The sequence below is a fragment of the Tripterygium wilfordii genome, chromosome 9 (assembly GCF_013401445.1).
Source record: "Tripterygium wilfordii isolate XIE 37 chromosome 9, ASM1340144v1, whole genome shotgun sequence".
In the NCBI taxonomy this organism is placed as follows: domain Eukaryota; kingdom Viridiplantae; phylum Streptophyta; class Magnoliopsida; order Celastrales; family Celastraceae; genus Tripterygium; species Tripterygium wilfordii.
This window is the reverse complement of record NC_052240.1, coordinates 13,092,433-13,108,498: the sequence shown is the minus strand read 5'-3', so window position 1 is coordinate 13,108,498 and position 16,066 is coordinate 13,092,433. Positions and strand designations below refer to the sequence as shown.

The following is a 16,066-nucleotide window of genomic DNA, read 5'->3' as shown; positions in this document are numbered from 1 at the left end:
ACAGACAACACAACTAGACTGTCACACTATTGATTAAAAGTAAAAACTTTGTAATAATACAAAAACTCATAAAGCCAATGTATCCCCACCGTGCCAGGGCTTGGCTTGTCGCTGTCTTTAATCACATATACTGCACATATTATTAACATTTCCGTAGAAAGGAATAATTAATCCCAGGATTAGCTTAATAATTAAATATTAAACCCTAAAAACCCATGTGAATTGCACACCTAACCCTCGTGTTAAGGCATGTGATTAATTGTGAAATCAAACCTTCTTTTTAATTATTTTGGTTGTTAATTTATATATAATTTGTGTATATATTTGGTGGCATCAAAAGATCTTCTACTTGAGAACCACGAGTAACTTATATGACACTCATGTGTGTGGTATTTCGTAGAAGTTTTGAGTTCGAGTCTCCCATCCCTACACCCGTAATAGAAAAAAAAAGTCTTCCACTTTTTCATTCATGATCGCATATGGTCTGATCACTTAAAATTCGTAATGGCAGACAATTTGTGGATATGAGATTTATTTTTTAGTGCTAACAAGCAAAGCTATTCTTTCTTTGAAATGACAAATTGTGCTGGATTTGATAGCCATTTGTAGCCAATTGTATGAGGAGTGAGTTAGTTGTGTCTTGTCTGCTTTAGTAGTACTGATCGGGTTGTGATTCTTTTTTACTACGGTATAAATCACATTGAGTTGGAAAATGGAAGCCCAAATGTAATAAGTAAATTGCCCGCTTTGGGCCACGGTCTTGCACAGATTTGTTCTTCATGAGTCGTTATCATTGATTCTTAGATCCAGAAAACGCGTCACTTGTGTGAGAGATGCTTAAGACTTTACTTATATACTACTCGGTTGAGTTATATCAATCCGAAATGAGATATATGTCTTGAAACGTCAAGGTTGTATGTTATTCTTAGTCCATCGGAAATAAGTGTCATCAATTAATTGATGGTGTAAAATTGCCAAAACAAACAATCTGTTTCCTTCAATTTCCTCTGTCGTTCTTGTGTAAATTTCTTGGATATATGTAAATTATTAAGCAAACTTTAGGTATATGTGCGGCTATTTAAGAGTTGTGTGAATGATGAGGGTGACATATGGCCCACGCGCTATGATAGGTAGAACATCACAATTCAAATTAAAGAGAAATTCAATTCAAAATTTGTGATGTGTATTTATCAAAAATACACAAAAGATGACTTAGATTCACTGTTGCAGAAAGCGGCCTAGTCGGCGACTAATCGGCCGACTAGTCGCTAGGCGGCCACTGCCGCCTCGATTATGGCCTAATCGGGTCACATAATCGGTGACCCGATTAGGCACCGATTAATCGGCCTAATCGGCGATTAGGTAATTTTTTTTTTGCCTCCACTCCACCAAAACGACGTCGTTTTGGTGGAAGATATATATTTTTTTAAAAATTTCTCCCCAAAACGACGTCGTTTTGGGGAGATCTGTTTTAAAAAAAAAATGTTTCTCCCCAAAACGACGTCGTTTTGGGGAGATTTGTTTGAAAAAAAATTAAATGTCGCAGTTCATCCCCGACATCAGACTCTTCAGCATCAAACGACAGTCTTCAAACCTAGGTCACGGGCTCACCGCTCAGTCGCTCACGGCATCTTCAACCCGGTCAGCAAGGTCACGGTGCTTGATTGAATCTTCAAGCCGGTGCTCGTTAGTTGTTTGAATCTTCAATCCGACAATCCTTCCGGTCTTCCACCGGACCACCATAGGTAACTAGGTAAGTCAAGATTGCTCTACCCTCTTTAATAGTTTAATGTTAGTTGTAGTATTTTGTGATCATTAAGACATTAACGTCAGTTTATTATTGTAGAAACTAGAAAACACAAATACACAATCATGTTCTATGTCTGTAATGCTGCTCTGAATGCACTTACTCCAAATCTCCAATATTGGCCTGCTTAGTTCCACTCTGTATATTATACATTTATGCATACTCTGATCTTTGTTAATTCACTTAATTGTGTGGTCATGGAAGTTAAAGACTTGCTTTATTGCTTCATTTCCATGTATTTTTGCTCCTGATTCTGTTTTTTTTTTTCCTTGGCTCATTTAGAAATTTATTTGGTTAATCATCATAATTGTTTTGAGAAAAATTGTGGGGCTATGTTATTGATTTTTTGTAGAGGAGGAAATTGAACCATTGCACCTTGTGTAAGTTATTAGGGGCAGGCCACCACTAGGCCAACTCTTGCTATATCAGAAAATGAAAATTTTTGCTTAATGCCAATGAAGAAAGAATATTGTGATTTTTTCTATTAGTTGTTAGTGCAATGCATTGGTTCAGTTAGACTCGTGACTCTGCTTGTGATTTTTTTTTAATCTTTATTATCATTGATTTAGTTCTATAAATCTCCCTGTTTGATCTGTTGAGACCTACGCGTAGTTTAGTATGTTATTGTTGTGTATTTTTAGGGATATGGCTACTTCATCAGCCGCTTCTAATTCCAATGCTGGTGAACAACTTGGTGTATGTTCAATTCAATGCAAAACTTCTTTACAAGAAGCAAAGAGTGAGTAATGATAAAGATGTCCTTCAAGCGGATGATTGTACTAAAGCTCAACATTGGTTGGTTGACGGTGTTGATGACGAGAGTGATGTTGATCCCGTGACCGGAGCAACATGGGAGGTACTTGATCAAGCGGTGGGAGCGGATGAAATGCTTCAACCTAGAAGGAGCACTAGGAATATAAGAGAAATTGATGAGGAAGAGTTTGTGTCGGAGGAGTCGTCCGAAGAAGATGATGGATATGACTTTGAGTCCGATGAAGAAAGAGATGTGCCTCTAGTGGAGGAGCAAGATGATATATTTGAGAATGATGACTGATGAGTGATGCTTCTCCTTTTGTTTTTCGCAATTTGTGTGTGTACTATTGGATTTGAATGGATTTATGATTATGATTTATGATGATCTTTTGAGCTTAAATGATATATTGATTGTATTTAATGGACTTTTGATTATGATTTAGTCTTATATTGATTTAATGGATTTTTGCTTTGATGCAGTTTATTTTTGATTGGATTGCAGTTTATTTATGATGATTTTTGAGTCCAATGAATGGATTTTTGCTTGGATTGCATGGCTAAGCTAGCTGCCATTTGGTTGCTTTGATGCATTTTATTATATGTAAATTCAATTATATAGAAAACTGAAATAGTTAAAAGGACTTGGTGTCTTGGTTGATTCATTTATATTGTGTTTTAATGTTTTTTTTTTTTTGTTTTTTTACACATTTATATATGATAATATGATATGTATTGCATATATATGATTATATATATATATATATTTTAAATTAAAAAAACTCAAAAACGATTAATCCGATTAATCGCCGACTAGTCCCCGATTAATCCGATTAATCCCTAGTCCCCGTCAACCGCTTAGCGTCCGACTAGCGATTTTTACAACATTGCTTAGATTAATAGAGGATAGTGTGGTGATCTAGGCATGGATGATTTATCAGAGTTAGACGTATTTGGGAGCTCTATAATTCCTTAATTAGAGTCTATAATTCTACATTTAATGGCGGAAAAAAAGTCATTGTGTTTTGTAGACTCTCCAATTCTGAACGAATTGCGAAGTCTCCGAATCTTAATTCGTGATTGATTTAGTATCTAATGGAAAAATCTCTCTCTCTCTAAATTATGTGCGAGAAAACAAGTTAGTTCATGCTTGAGAATAATAAAATCAATTTGGACATTTAGTCAGCTTAAATTGAACCACACGTATCGATAGTGGTGCGACATTAAAAGAGATTCGAATAGATACGTTTATATATATTGATAGGAGGAAAAAGGATTTGATGCTACCTAGTGTACTTTGTGTCAACACAGATGGAAATGAATTTATTATTATATTATATATATATATATATTTGAAAAAATAGTGACGCCATATATGAGTGAAGATATTATATTATATAATATAAGGTATTAATTAAAAATACAGAAAATAAAATTGGTGAGTCCGTACAAAAGGGACAGAGAAGTTTTCAGAGAAGAGAGAGCCTGCAGTGGCCAACCGGCGAATCCATGGCCACGTAAGGAAAAAAAAAATTATGGCAGCGAGCGAAACCCCACAATCTGGTCGGAGTTGGAGGTTGTTGTCCCGACAAAAGCTGTTCCTCTCCACATGCTTGGGCGGGGTTTCCTTCAACCCCCCACGAGCACCCCTGCTCACACACACACACATGCATATGTATACACATATATATACACATAGTGTGGCTTAATTAATTAAACGCTTCCTATTACAACCTAAAGTTCAGTTTCATATCTTTTAATTTATCATTTTTTTTTTTGTAAGTAAAGGGGTGAGAGATTTGAACTTGTGTACGTATCACTAAATTGAGTATATGTCTTAACCACCAGAGTTGATAGGTCATTAATAATTTATCAAATAATGTCAAACTAAGCCTAACACAGGCGCTAAGTGACTATTCCTAAACCATGCACTCATGCCCTTACCATATTGAATATTACACTTACAATGTTAAATTTCTTAAGACCAGTATCAAAGTTGATGCAAGGATGGTAATTGGTAAGGTTTGGACTTAACAAGGTAATGTCAAATTATATGAAAAACCAGGAAATTGTTGTATGGTTTATAATAATGGAAATAATTACTTTTACCAATTAAACATTTTGAGGGAGTAGATATAAAGTAATTAGGATAAAATATTGTATATACGGTCAAAATCAGGATCCACTAAAGCATTCTTTTCTTTGGACGTACACCAAGAAAAAAAGTCTTATGAATTGCTAACCACTCCTTAAGAGGATAATGCTTGTAATGGAATTTGTAACAAAGTAGTTTTTTAACATTTAAAAGTCTTATCTTTATTTTCCACAACTACCCTTTAATCACAATTCTAAATGATCAAGACGGTTAAAAGCTCATGAAATGCAAAATTTGTTCATATTTCGTCTGTATTGAATGGGAAATTTTGCGCGTTAGAGTAACAAACACTTGTGAATAAAGGTTCATTGTCCGCTGATACCCTGTTAGGATTGTGGTGATGCACTCGCCCTTTAAACCCAATATTTCATAACAGATAAGTACTCTTATGGTCACGTCCAATAAGAGTTTGCTACGTTGATCACCCATGTTCATCCTTCTATTTGTATACAAAATTTCAAAACCATTAATTTTTTTTGGTAAGTCCCAAAACCATAAATCTTAAATTCTAAATCTTGAAATATAAACTCCAAATACTAAATCCTAAAAATCTTAACACTCAAACCCTAAAACACTAAATCCAATACCATAAAACCATAAACCTAAACTCTAAACTTAAAATCTAAATCATAAAATTCGAACGAGAAAAAATATTAAAATCTTAAGGCTAATTTAATCATTTAGACTATTTTATGTCATACTTTCTTTATCTTTAGGTAGTTTCCATACAAAAGGACGTTTTAATTGTTTGAGGTAGAAAAAGATAAGGTTGAAACAACTATTCTATATCAAATTAGTCAATCTTGTGACACATATCATTATAAAATGTTTACCAAGTGCCCTTATCTTATAGCGAAACATTTCATTGTCATTTATCTTTAATATATTAATTTTTTTTTTCTGTTTTATCATCTTTAATTAATTGTTTAAAATTCGGGTAAGAATATTGATTATATAAAAATTATGCAAAAAGAAACCTTAAAGTTAAACCTTTAATTGGAGTCTAATGATGTCCGAACCCAGAACCACGACCAAGTCTTATGGCATGTGAAGATCTCCTGCTTTTGCGGCTGGTGGTGTATAAACTATAAACATTAGACTATGATGGATGGTCCTAAAGTTAGTTGATTCTCAATATCAAACACATCATGATGCTATCATAAATCCACACCATTATACAAGTCGACAATATTATCCGTTTTGATTTATCCGATTATCTGCTCGTAGATATATCTGACATGCACGACATTGTTCCTCCTTAGCCTTACTACTAAGGAGCGAAGCCCATGGATTAAAGCCCAACTAACTTAGGCTACGAAAAAAACTTGTTATTATGTTAGAGATGAGTTTGTCCTTATAAAAGACATTATCCTCCGCACACATCTATCGATGTAGGATTCTAAAAACATCCATTTTTAACAAATTCATATATAGTATTGTCCTTTAAAAATTATGATTGAAATATTTAATTAGAACTAATCAAAATCAAACACTTGATGGCATGAATTTTCATCATCACATCCAATAAATATCCTAATAATGCTAATAAATAAAAAAAACTATATTTATTAATTAGATTTGTTGTATTTTTCCAGCCAACCCTCAATACTTTTATTGCATTCTTTCTTGCATGTTCAACAAAGTTATTTTATTGAAAAAAAAACTCATGTGAGTGCTATGGTTGGGTGGGTCCAAACACAAAAGAAAATTGAGTATCAAGAGAATAATTCCCTTTTTTTGGATTAACAAATAAAATAAAACTCCACGCTCCACAGTCAAAAAGTCGTAAAAATACGCGCCACGTCAGCAGGAATGAGAATCATGCGCACTGTATTGATCACTCGCGTTTAGCACATTTTCCCTTATCTAAGAATTAAGAACTTTACTATAAAAGGAATTTCACCATCAACTGACACGTACGCATCACGTAGATTCAACCCAAATGTGAACTTAAGGTGAATTTGAGTCAAATTTAGTGACCAGAGTAAATGTTGTCTGCGAAGACCATTACAAAATAAAACAAAAAAATTAGCTAGAAATCGTTTTGTCTACGTACAGAGGAAGGTAAAATTATTATTATTTTTTAAAACCAGGCCTGATTGATTCAGTCCATTATATGTCGGTTTGTTCACATAAAAAAGGGTTCTGATTGCTTTGCTTTGCTGTTCTGCTGTTTGCATCTCTGATTTCTCGGCGACAAGTCAGTCTCTCTCTCTTCAACTTGATCCCCTCCGAATTTCTATATTCTCTCGCTCTGTCTCTCTTTCTTTGCCTTTCGGTGGAATTTGATTGAGAAGGAAGTTTCATTGTTTCTGCAAGTAAGCAGACATTCTAATTTCACTTTCTCAAGCCTTTGCTGGTACGAATTTGTCAATCTATGGTGAAGAAATCGGAAACTTTTTGGCTCTGTTTTCGTGGAGAATTTTAATTTTGTTTTGATATTCTGCGAGTCAGGACCGGTTGCGGAGCTTAGAAGGAAGTTAGGGCTTTGTTTCTTGTGTTGAATGTGAGTTTTGTGTTTGGCTAGAAGTGGTGTTTCGTTATGCACTAGAGATTTTCCGTTGCCGGAGGTTTTGAGGAATGTTTTAGTAGTAACTGATAGGTTTATGATGGCAAAAGTTGGAGGTGTGTGGAAGTGAACGAGTGACTGGATTTGCTAAAAGTTACTAAATCAATCATATCTGCAAACATGAAGGCTCCATCTAATGGATTTTTGGCAAATCCTGCAGAAGGTAAAGTGTCCTAATACATTTTCTTTCCTCTTTTTTGTGAAAATATACGTTTGTGCTTTTGTTCTTAGTTTGCAATGGGGATTGCAATTTCGATATCCAAAGGAAAGGATTGGATTGTGTTGAAGAAATGTCTTGATATCATTTTTATTAAGAAACTTGAAATTCAGTTAACGATTTTTATATACTCAAGTTGTTTACCAACAAGAAGAGGTTGTAAGGTATCATAATTGCAGCTCTTACTGATTATATGGAGATGTGAATCATCAAACTTTCTGAAAAATAATATCTGATAGTTGATCAGGTTGCTATGTGTTCTGCCTAACTTTTTGGTTGAAATTATTCACCTGCCTATGTTAATTTAAACTAAATGCCTAAAACTGACTAGTGGATCCAGTTTTCCCCTTTCTTCCACTCCACGGAGGCTGACTTTGGTAGTCTAAGGCCCTAAACTTTTAAGACCTAATATATTTAGTAGGATATGTATGAATTTACATGGTTTCTTCAGACATTTAGAGAGAAAATTTTAAAGGCGGGTCTAGGTACTTACTTCTTGTTTGATTTGATCGTTGCATATAAACTAATAAACACCTTGGTCAACTTGATGCAAGTTATCTCCATATTCTTCCGGCATTTGAAGTATGTTCAGCACAGAATAATGAAAATATTGTTTGTTAAAGTTGAAAATACCAATGATATAAATTTACAGTCTGTTATCCTAAGCACTAGCCAAAAAATAGTTAAAAATTATCAGCACGTTAGTTTGTTCTGTGACCTTGGTCTTGCAAGAATTACTGGTACTAAAAAGTCTCAACAATATGCACCATTGAGCATCTGTTCAAAAATAAATTAATTTGTTTCAATTTCAATCCTTTAATATCTTAAGCCTAAAATCTAAACCCTTTTTCCTTTTGATCTTGTGAGCGGCGCTCAGGAATTTGCTTGACCTTAGTTGCCACATTACCCTCTTGATCTGTCCCAAAGGTTAGAGAACTAAAAAAATCCTCATAACTGCTACTTAGTCTATCTTCAGTTAAACCTCAATTCGGTGGAGGATCTTCTTCATTTCAAACCTGTAGGATTATTTTTTCGTAGAGATTAAAGATTCAACAATTTGTTAGTTCTTCTATCCTCCTGCAACTTGGATATACAGTATTTGATAACATTCATACTTATTTGAGTACAGGAGAAAGGAAGAGTATTAATTCAGAGTTATGGCATGCTTGTGCGGGACCACTGGTGTCTTTGCCACCAGTTGGAAGTCTTGTAGTTTACTTCCCTCAAGGGCACAGTGAACAAGTATGTCGCCAAATTATTTAAATATATAAAGAAAACTACAAAAGAAACTGTGTTCTGATGTAATTTCTCTTAACTACAACAATTTTCAGGTTGCAGCATCAATGCAAAAGGAGGCTGATTTCGTACCCAGCTACCCCAACCTTCCTTCGAAGTTGATTTGCATGCTTCATAATGTCACATTGCATGTATGAAGGGCTTTATTGTTGCATTATTTCTTTTGTTATAATTTAATTTTTTGGGGAAGTGGTACATTTTTGAAAAATGGTTACATCTATGTTGATAGTTGATACTGATACACACTGCCCATCACCATCTCTCAAATTGCCTATAACTTGGCAGCATTTTTTTTTTGTTGAGTAATGTGGCCAAATCAATGAATATGCGTCTCACTTGGGATACAACAAATTTTGATGCCAAGTAATGGGCAGTAGGTATAATAAACATAATTTTGTGAGGTCCGTGAATTAAAAACTTAAGAGGAAGAGAAGAGCTAGTGCATACTATCTTTTTCTTAAATTTTATATTTACATTTTTTGTGTGTTTTGGAATCAGGCTGATACAGAAACCGATGAAGTCTATGCACAGATGGCCCTTCAACCTGTAAGCAAAGTATGTCAGCCATTTAATTATGAATTAACCAAATTCAGCAACTGGCTTTCTTCGATTCCACCTCTACAAGGAAGGATTTTAAAAATATTTCTGTTTCTCAGTACGAAAAAGAAGCATTGCTGGCATCTGACATGGGCCTCAAACAAAACAGGCAGCCTGCTGAGTTCTTTTGCAAAACTCTTACAGCAAGTGACACAAGTACTCATGGTGGTTTTTCTGTACCTAGACGAGCGGCTGAAAAAATCTTCCCTCCTCTGGTGTGTAAATTATTTTTTCAAGTCTAATTTTGAGTTTGAAAGTCAATGATCCAAATTGACTTGCCAAATGCTCATTTCCATTCCTAATAAAAAAGATATTCTATAGGATTATTCACAACAACCACCTGCTCAGGAGTTGGTTGCCAGAGATTTGCATGACAATTCTTGGACATTCAGACATATTTATCGGGGTATGTAAAGCATTAATTTGTTCTTAGTTCTTCATTGACGCCTCTCCTGTGTTTGCTTATAACCTGTCCTGATGCACGACAATAAAGATATATCAGTTGGTCTAGTTGTAAGATCTTTTGCAAATTGTGCGCATACTGGTTGACAATAATTTAGTAATGGATTAAAAGTGGACGGGAAATTCGACATCCCTTTTTTTATGAATGAAGTTGGACATCCCTTTTGCAAGTTGAATATTGGAAAGAATTAAAGTAATGGATTAAATCTATGTCAACTCTTTCATTTCAGGGCAACCAAAAAGGCACTTGCTGACTACAGGGTGGAGTGTCTTTGTCAGCACAAAAAGACTGTTTGCTGGTGATTCTGTTCTATTTATAAGGTATGATAGAAGTGTTTCATAAGAATAAATTTCTTCTAGATTGTCTTCACTTTGTCCAAAGCTAAAACAATATGATCACATGCAGAGATGAAAAGTCTCAGCTTCTCTTGGGTATTCGCCATGCTAATAGACAGCAGCCAGCTCTTTCTTCATCAGTTATATCCAGTGACAGCATGCATATTGGAATACTTGCTGCTGCCGCTCATGCTGCTTCAAACAATAGCCCATTTAGTGTGTTTTTTAATCCAAGGTACAAGCGTAACATCTAGGGTGTATGCTATTGTGTGTTTAATCTGAAACAGTGGCTTTTGATACATGATCTTAGAATTTTATTTGATTGTAACAGGGCTAGTCCTTCTGAGTTTGTCGTCCCTTTAGCCAAGTATAATAAAGCAATGTACACCCAAGTGTCACTTGGCATGAGATTCCGGATGATGTTTGAGACTGAAGAATCAGGGGTCCGCAGATACATGGGTACAATCACCGGTATCAGTGATTTGGATCCTGTGAGATGGAAAAATTCACAATGGCGTAATCTTCAGGTATTAATTGGCATATCATGAGGCTTCTACAAAATATCCAGGCTGTGTGTAGCTTAATTAATCTTCTTTATTTGTACGTCTAGAACAGATTTGACTGGGTCTGACAGAATGCAAAGCATTTACCTTCTTGTAGACTGTGCTTGGGTATTTAATCTCTCCCGTGGAATTTAGTTTCTTGGTTGTTTTTTTGCATGTACTGTGCATGGGAAGTACTGGGCCTTGAAACATAGGCTTCTCATGCCTGATCTAGTTAGTAAAGTCTAGGGCACTGTAACCCCCTTGGATTAATGTTTGCACATTGTAAATTCTGTATCATCATGTGTACGGATTCTTTTGCATTATTGGGACATTTTGCTGGACTTTGTTCTTATATGAGAATAATCTGTACTTGGATGTATGCATTGTCTTTGACTATACGGTTTCGCCATGCATTCCTGTGCCTAACAGCATTACATTTCTTTTAGGTCGGATGGGATGAATCAGCAGCAGGTGATCGTCCAAGTCGAGTTTCGATTTGGGAAATTGAGCCTGTGGTAACTCCTTTCTACATATGTTCTCCTCCGTTTTTTAGACCCAAGTTCCCGAAACAACCAGGGATGCCAGGTACATCAAACTCTCCAATAAAGTCTTTGTTGAATGTTCTTTTTATTGGCAGGTTCAAAATCCCCCAGTTATGCATTTCTGTTTATACCATAACTAGAGCTGTGGAATATAATTCGTGTTCTGCGCTTGACACAAAGACAATCAAAAGCCAATTTTATTGGGTGGATGGTGCATCTCTGGCTGTAAGGGATACTCACATACCCATACTGATCTGAGTTGGATGTGAGATCAAATAGTCAACCATGTGTGTGAGACGATGGTCATGAATGCATATATAGCATTCTGAAGTTATTGGACTTGAAAAACTTGGAAACACCTTATTTTGTGAAAATATTGCTGAGAAGTATGTTCTTGATTGTTGCACATGTTAAGGATACTTAGCAGTGTAATGGCAAGATTACCATCTTACGAATCTGTTAGCTAGATCTTTAATTGGAAATTTAAACTTTATCTGTCATGTTATTACAATTTGCGACTGGTCAAATTACAAGAAATTCAGGCTGGAAAATGTGTTTGCATTACATAGGCTACCAGATTTTCCTCGTAATGAACTCAGGAGTGCTTTTGCAGACGATGAGTCTGACATAGAGAATGCTTTCAAGAGAGCGATGCCTTGGCTTGGAGATGATTTTGGCATGAAGGATGCCCCTAGCTCAATGTTCCCTGGTTTGAGTCTAGTACAATGGATGAGTATGCAACAGAACAATCAGTTTCCAGCTGCTCAGTCAGGATTCTTCCCATCAATGGTTGCGTCTACTGCCATGCATGCTAACATGAGTGCTGATGACCCATCTAAGCTGTTGAATTTTCAGCCCCCAGCTCTGCCTGCTCCGAATATGCAGTTTAATAAAACAAATCTACAAAACCAAGTCAACCAATTGCCACAGCCACCTACAGCATGGACTCAACAGCAGCAGCTGCAGCAATTATTGCAAAATCCTATGAACCAACAACCGCAGCAGAGGCAGCAGCAACAACTACCTCAGCCACAACTGCAGCAGAGGCAGCAGCAACCACCACCTCAGCAACAGCAAAGACTCCAAAGCCAGCAACCACAGCCTCAACCGCTATCGCAGCCACAACAAATACAACGACCACAGCAGCAGCAGCAACAGCAACAACCACAACCACAACAACAACAACAACAACAAATATTTCAAGCCATTCCTGTAAGTAATAGTGTGGGTGTCCCTAATCAGATGGCAAACCAAAATATGCAGCAACCAGCTGCATACTCTCAGATTCATCAGCAGCAGCCGCAGTTAATTACAAGCAGTGCCCAATCACATCAAAGTGTTCCCTCTAATAATAAGAACTCATATCAGCTAACATCCTTACCACAGGACTCACAGCTTCAGCAACCTATAGAACAGCCACCTGCCCTTTTACAGCGGCACCAACAGCAGCCACAGTTGCAACCGTCCCCATTACAGTTGATGCAACAAAACCTTTCACAGAGGGTTCCACAACAACAATTATCACAGCAAGGCCTTTCTGAGCAACACCTACAGTTGCTACAGAAATTACAGCAGCAACAGCAATTACTCTCCCCAGCAAGCTCACTCGTGCAGACTCAGATGCTACAGCAACAGGCCCAGCAGAGCCAGCAGTTGCAACAGCCACCACTGTTACAGAACCAGCAGCAAGTGCTCAGTGGAAATAACTTATCAACGTCGGCACTCATGCAAACGCAATCTTATCCGTTAAACCAGCACCAGAATTTACAAAAACCACCTGCTATACTGAGAGCCAATTCTGGTCTTACAGATGGGGATGCTCCATCATGTTCGACCTCACCGTCTACTAATAATTGTCAGATTCCCCCATCAAATTTCCTTAACAGAATCCAACACGGGCCATCCATGGTTCTTGGGGATTCAGTGGCTGACCCTGCAAGAAATCTGGTTCAAGAACTTCAACCTAAGTCTGATATGCGGATCAAACATGAGCTACCCAGCTCCAAAGGATCTGACCAACAAAAATTTAAGGGTACAATGGGTGATCAATTGGAAGCCTCAACTTCTGGAACATCATATTGTCTGGATGGAGGCACTATCCAGCAAAATTTTTCAATCCCCAATTTTGGTTTGGAGGTTGATGTCCAATCACATCCTCAAAACAATCTACCATTTGCATCAAATATTGATGGATTGACACCTGACACCTTGTTGTCAAGGGGATATGACTCTCAAAAGGATCTTCAGAATTTGCTGTCTAATTATGGTGGTACACCAAGAGATATTGAGACAGAGTTGTCCACTGCTGCACTAAGCTCCCAGTCATTTGGGGTGCCCAATATCCCATTTAAGCCTGGGTGTTCAGGTGATGTGGCCATCAATGACACGGGAGTTTTAGGCAATGGATTGTGGAGCAACCAGACTCAACGTATGCGAACATATACTAAGGTTTGCTAGCCAACCTATCTTCTTAACTTTGGGTAGCTATTGTCTTACTTTCACTTTTACATGGGTGGAGTATATTGATGCAAAAGATAATTATCAACAACCATGGATCTCTGTTGCTAGCCAATAGCGACTACCACCAACTATAGTTGTTCAAAATCCACACAGCAACACCCACTATCACTAATGGGTTGCTGTCACTGGCGCCGCCATTAACTACCTTTTGCCTCTTAATAAATATAGTGCTCTATCATCAGCAAAAATTGGGAAATATGTTTCCCGAACGCCAAACATTTTCTGGGAAAAAAAAGGAGCTGATGGTTGTTTAATATGCACTAGATATTATTAAGATGATGTTAGCTCCTGCAGGAACAAATTAAAATTAGCTTGCCTCAGTCTGCATTTTGCACTGGTTGATTGTGGACTTGCAATAGAAAATAGGATTTTTTTACCCTCACGTAAGTATCTCTCTTCTTAATTTTGACATCTTTGTGTTGAGTTGCCGAAGTAAAATGAAGAGTTGCCGATTTTATTATTGATACTCGGTGTAATCCAGTTATACACCCATTTGTTTTTTGAAAGGTACTCAGTGGTAGCAATGACATGAGCTCCACCTTTGGATGGATAATAAGTTACTATGAATTCGCCACTGTAAATATTTATGTTGCCTACTATGGTAAGCTCATTTCTCATCAAAGCCATGATGTTACTTTTCATGTGCTGGCAGCATGTGTATACCTGGAAAAGGACAGAACTTTGGGTTTTCTGGTTTCTTATGTGCTTTTAAAATGAGTTGAACCTTCTTGTATTCTGAGTCTTCTGACAACATTAGGCAAATATTTCTCTAAATTATGGTCTATTTCTCGTCTCTTTCTTTCAATGAACTAATTCATGTGGGTTATTTTAAGTAGCTTAATATACAAGTTAAACTCTTGAAGGTTCAAAAACGTGGATCTGTTGGGAGATCTATTGATGTCACCCGTTACAAAGGGTATGACGAGCTCAGGCATGATCTGGCGAGGATGTTTGGAATTGAAGGCCAGCTAGAAGATCCACATAGTTCCGACTGGAAACTAGTGTATGTAGATCATGAAAACGACATACTTCTCGTTGGTGACGATCCTTGGGAGTAAGTGAAGAGCTTCAGATTTCTGCAACGGTTGATGTATCTCAATTTGGTTTATTTGTTCACACTTTCTTTCAAATTGCTTGCAGGGAATTTGTGAGTTGTGTTCAGAGCATAAAGATACTATCATCTGCTGAAGTTCAGCAGATGAGCTTGGATGGAGATCTGGGCAACATTCCAGTTCCCAATCAAGCATGTAGTGGAACCGACAGTGGGAATGCATGGAGGGGACACTATGACGATAACTCAGCTGCTTCATTTAATAGATAATGATGCATCTGGATTCTACGTGTGTGGACATACTCAGAAGGCACAACAATTTATCTGGTTGCCAACTCTCAGTACTTGGGGTTAAAATAGTTAAGGACTTAAAGTGCTCCTTGGATGATCAGGTAACAATTGAAAGTGCAGCTATTTAATCAGTACACACCATCTTCACTGGGAGGGTTGAAGAATTTGTCATTGCAGTGGTGATAGGTTCTGCATGCACTTAGAGTGAGGCTTTAGAACGCAGTTTGCCAACGTTTATCCAATTTCCGGGGAAGTACATTTTTGATCCAACCTTCTCGCACTAGCAGGTTGGTTGTTGATTGCAACTCTGTTAGCGTCCAGGTGTATCATGAAGTACAACAATAGGAAGCAAGGATGAAGATCCTTTGATGTATGTGAACTCTTACGGTCTTACCAGTTTTTTCGAGACTAGTCTGACATCGATACTCTTGTAAATGCTATGGAGATGAACTGTAGGCGGGAGTGTGAGGGAGCTGTAGCTTGTCCCATCAGCAGATATGATTGCCTGTTCATTATATAAACGGCATTATTTGGCCATCATTTGGCTAACGGTCTTTCTCATTGATAAATAAGTGGTTATATTTCTTGCTTTAGTAGATAGAACGTAGGGTTGACAGATTGTGAACTTCCAGGTTACCCTCCGGTGTTCTTCCCAACAAAGGTGTAGTTGAAGAAAAGTTCGCTTAATGAGGCTACTACTTATACAGGTTTCTCTAATGCATGTACGTTTATTTGTTTTATCCCTTTACTTTCCCATTCCCCCCTAACATCTTTAATCAGCCCGAGAACAATAAAAAAAAATTTGGGATAGAGAAATTGAACCCATGAACGCCTAGTAGTTGTTCATTTTGTGACCATTGGTTTGACATAAAACTCCATGGATCAGATGGCTAGAGAGAGACTACTCCTCCGGTGACCGAATTTTCTG

General features: G+C 37.1%; 2 protein-coding genes across 4 annotated transcripts; both read left to right on the top strand.

Moving 5' to 3' along the window:
* The first annotated feature begins 1,521 nt into the window (after nucleotides 1–1,521).
* LOC120006674 lies at nucleotides 1,522–3,092 on the top strand. Its single transcript, XM_038856804.1, has 2 exons — nucleotides 1,522–1,753; nucleotides 2,449–3,092. Exon 2 carries the CDS (start codon nucleotides 2,484–2,486, stop codon nucleotides 2,859–2,861), a length of 378 nt encoding a protein of 125 aa, XP_038712732.1. The 5' UTR covers nucleotides 1,522–1,753; nucleotides 2,449–2,483; the 3' UTR covers nucleotides 2,862–3,092.
* A 3,737-nt stretch (nucleotides 3,093–6,829) lies between these two features.
* On the top strand, nucleotides 6,830–15,863 carry LOC120006676 (auxin response factor 19-like). 3 transcript variants are annotated; one of them, XR_005470064.1, is made up of 14 exons: nucleotides 6,833–7,444; nucleotides 8,628–8,740; nucleotides 8,830–8,925; nucleotides 9,293–9,349; nucleotides 9,451–9,606; nucleotides 9,713–9,797; nucleotides 10,084–10,174; nucleotides 10,260–10,424; nucleotides 10,521–10,716; nucleotides 11,181–11,319; nucleotides 11,890–13,724; nucleotides 14,660–14,850; nucleotides 14,937–15,239; nucleotides 15,316–15,863. XR_005470064.1 is itself a non-coding variant. In XM_038856808.1 (13 exons), exons 1-13 carry the CDS (start codon nucleotides 7,402–7,404, stop codon nucleotides 14,692–14,694), a joined length of 3,105 nt encoding a protein of 1,034 aa, XP_038712736.1. In that variant the 5' UTR covers nucleotides 6,830–7,401; the 3' UTR covers nucleotides 14,695–14,839. The 3 variants fall into 3 exon arrangements, 2 of the variants coding, with proteins under 2 accessions (XP_038712736.1, XP_038712735.1); XM_038856808.1 differs by lacking the exons at nucleotides 14,937–15,239; nucleotides 15,316–15,863 and adding an exon at nucleotides 14,304–14,397 and having other exon boundaries at nucleotides 6,830–7,444; nucleotides 14,660–14,839; XM_038856807.1 differs by having other exon boundaries at nucleotides 14,937–15,863.
* Nucleotides 15,864–16,066: the final 203 nt, after the last annotated feature.

What these genes read in the sequence shown, in the direction of transcription:
- LOC120006676 (XM_038856807.1), top strand. Translation starts at nt 7,402, where the DNA reads ATGAAGGCTCCATCTAATGGATTTTTGGCAAATCCTGCAGAAG. An exon ending in CCCTTCAACCTGTAAGCAAA is followed by an intron (nt 9,350 to 9,450) that starts GTATGTCAGCCA and finishes TCTGTTTCTCAG; the next exon opens with TACGAAAAAGAAGCATTGCT. An exon ending in AAAAAATCTTCCCTCCTCTG is followed by an intron (nt 9,607 to 9,712) that starts GTGTGTAAATTA and finishes GATATTCTATAG; the next exon opens with GATTATTCACAACAACCACC.
- LOC120006674 (XM_038856804.1), top strand. Translation starts at nt 2,484, where the DNA reads ATGCTGGTGAACAACTTGGTGTATGTTCAATTCAATGCAAAACTTCTT.